Here is a 2,522-nt window from a genome sequence, read left to right on the forward strand (position 1 = left end):
GAACATGCGCAAAACCTGTGAGGGGCTTCAATCCAGAGGGATTGAAGGTTCCAGAGTTGAAGCCGTGTGTTTCTGAGAGGTAAACAGCACTCAGAGTCAGCGTCTGCGGCTAAAAGGCGTGTGAAGAGGAATCGTTGGGACCGCGTTGGCTTACTGGTGCCCAGATCGCAGACAACCGAATCACACCAGCCAAAGAAGCTTCTTGACTTCCAGAGCATGTTGTTGTCCCCGTCATGTCGCAAGCGTTCCGGACAGTGGTCGAGGATGTCCCGCCACTTGAGTTCTCTTTTGTTCGGGGGTAAAGCGATGACATGCCACTGGACTGATGTGTCAAGCCGGCGGATGGGAACAAGTGCGTGATATCGACCCTTGAAAACGAAGCCACCGCCGAAGGTGACAGCAACTGGTATCCTGGCGAGCGATGCCATTGTCTGGGGGCTCGCTTCCAAGCCGAGCATGGACGCTTGGCGGTCATTGGTCGGATAGCCGGTGATGAGCACCGAATGGCCTAGGATGGCCGTCCAGCAACCGCTGCTTTCGTCCTCTTGGGGCGGCCTCTCCAAGTTGACGGTCACGTCAAAGAGCGGCCCGGGGTTGTATGACGTTTCACTTTCCGGCAGTTTCTTGACTCGGACGTAGGCGTATTTGGTCTCGTCCAGCTCGCAATTATCGTAGGTAAGGGCAACCAGCCACCCGAGCTGCTGTGCAACAACTACAATGAACTTTTCAGATCCCTCAACGTCGATGGTATTGGAGTCGAGATTTACTGAGATGCTATCACCTGCGGCCGTGACTGGCTCGGTGACTTGGTCGGTTGCTGCTTCGGGATTATCAGCGAACCGCCACAGCGAGGGGGCGCGGAGAGACGAACCTGTCGTCATATCGATGTCTCGTTGCTCATGTCCACTAGTCTTACGCTTATGAATGGCTTGTTGTAGAGCGTTCAGCAGCTCCGTTTCGTGTGTTTCCCAGTCTGCGACTTGCTTGAAGTACTCGCCTATGGTGCAGAGCTGGGCCTTCGGGAGCACGCCGACAGTTGCAACAATGGTATTCAAGTTTTGAGAGACCCCGTTGTCGTAGTTCGCCCGCAGGTAGCCTTCCAAGTCCCAGCCGACTTGGAAACGAGCGCAGTGAGGTCGACTTTGGGGGCCGTCGTGACTGGGCCGCGAGGCAAATGAATCGGAGATTCGTGTCCGGATGACTTCCAGTTTGTCTTTCGCGTATTGCTCTAAGATGTCGCGGACCTCAGATACCAGTACATCGAACGCCGGATCGGCTGTAAGGTGGTCAATGACATCTCGGGCATTGATGCGGTTCACAAAGATGTCGCCCAACCCGCCGTCCTCAGCTCCATCCACTCCATCGGTAGGACCTCCGTTGTCGGCGGGCGGACCCAACGGGTCGTCTTGTTGTGGATCATACTTCCAAATCTCGACCCTTGCTCGCCCATCCATCGGCTCTGCGTTCCCAAGGTTCGTGGGCAGCCGATGCTCAGGTTTCGGCCACATGAGCTCGTCAAGACGACGGGCGATGTCGGAGTGTAGGAAATACATCAACTTCAGACCATCCCGATCAGGCCGGTCCAACTTGGGGGCCCTGGCTTGCATGGACTTGACGAAGTCCCTCAGCTTCGCCGCCAATTCCACTTGCACCCCGGGATGAGACCCGGCTGCGCCAATGTGCCCGCCGGACTTAGGGATGGCATTTTGAATACGGCCACACAGGAGGCTGATGATGCTGTCTTTCGCACTTGGGTTAAGCGGCTGCTCAAAGTTCGATATTACCGACCCTGAGTCTGAGTTTGACGGGGCTGGCGGGTCCGATGGTTGTAGGTTCTCCTTGTCGTCCACATCGGAGTGGTTGTCACTCGTCTGAGACGTAGGAGCAGTCTCGGAAGCCTGGAAGATAGAAGCGATATCTACTGCTGACATCTGGACAATAGAGGCTGTATCAGCCACGGACCCTGGGTTTGTCGGCCTTGGCGGCAGTGGAGTGTCGTGTTCGTCCATCGAACCGGTAAGCTCAAATCGCCTGCCGAGCCAGGTTCCAAGGCTGTTCAAGTAGCCAGCGCGATTAGGGTGGTCTTGAGGCGTGACGTCCACTGCCTTGGTCGCAACGTCGACGGCACGGTCGAGATCGCTTATCGAACCGGTGCGTTCAAACCGCCTGCCGAGCTTGTTTCCAAGGTTGTTTAACCTGCCAGCGCGATCGGGGTGGTTTTGAGGTGTGGCGTCCACTGCTTTGGTCGCAACGTCGACGGCACGGTCGAGATCGCTTATCGAACCGGTCCGCTCGAATCGCATACCGAGCATCACCCCAAGGTTGCTCAACATATTAGGCTGGATAATTCTCCTCCGATGTCCACTGCCTGTTCCATAATTCTGACAGCTTCTTCTAAGTCTTCGAAACGGCCCGTTTGCTGGTAATTATCCGCCAGTCTTGCTGCTTGGTTGATGCCGGTTTCGTCAAACATTGACTCTTGGCTAATAGACATTAACGCGTTAGCGGCTTGCCATCTCTAG

At 55.7% G+C, this 2,522-nt stretch overlaps 2 protein-coding genes across 2 annotated transcripts; both read right to left on the reverse strand.

Annotated features, from left to right (window-relative positions):
- Positions 1–180: 180 nt before the first annotated feature.
- Positions 181–1,931, reverse strand: GGTG_13924 (hypothetical protein; the record flags this gene model as incomplete). Its single annotated transcript, XM_009231848.1, has 2 exons — positions 181–206; positions 368–1,931. The coding sequence occupies 2 exons, from the start codon at positions 1,929–1,931 to the stop codon at positions 181–183; spliced, it is 1,590 nt and encodes a 529-aa protein (XP_009230112.1).
- Positions 1,932–2,000: 69 nt separating this feature from the next.
- GGTG_13925 (hypothetical protein) lies at positions 2,001–2,333 on the reverse strand (the record flags this gene model as incomplete). The annotated part of the gene is made up of 1 exon (XM_009231849.1): positions 2,001–2,333. A coding segment is annotated over one exon (333 nt), but the record flags the coding sequence as incomplete, so codon positions are not given.
- Between the last annotated feature and the right edge of the window lie 189 nt (positions 2,334–2,522).

The sequence above is a fragment of the Gaeumannomyces tritici genome (genome assembly GCF_000145635.1).
Source record: "Gaeumannomyces tritici R3-111a-1 unplaced genomic scaffold supercont2.81, whole genome shotgun sequence".
In the NCBI taxonomy this organism is placed as follows: Eukaryota; Fungi; Ascomycota; class Sordariomycetes; order Magnaporthales; family Magnaporthaceae; genus Gaeumannomyces; species Gaeumannomyces tritici.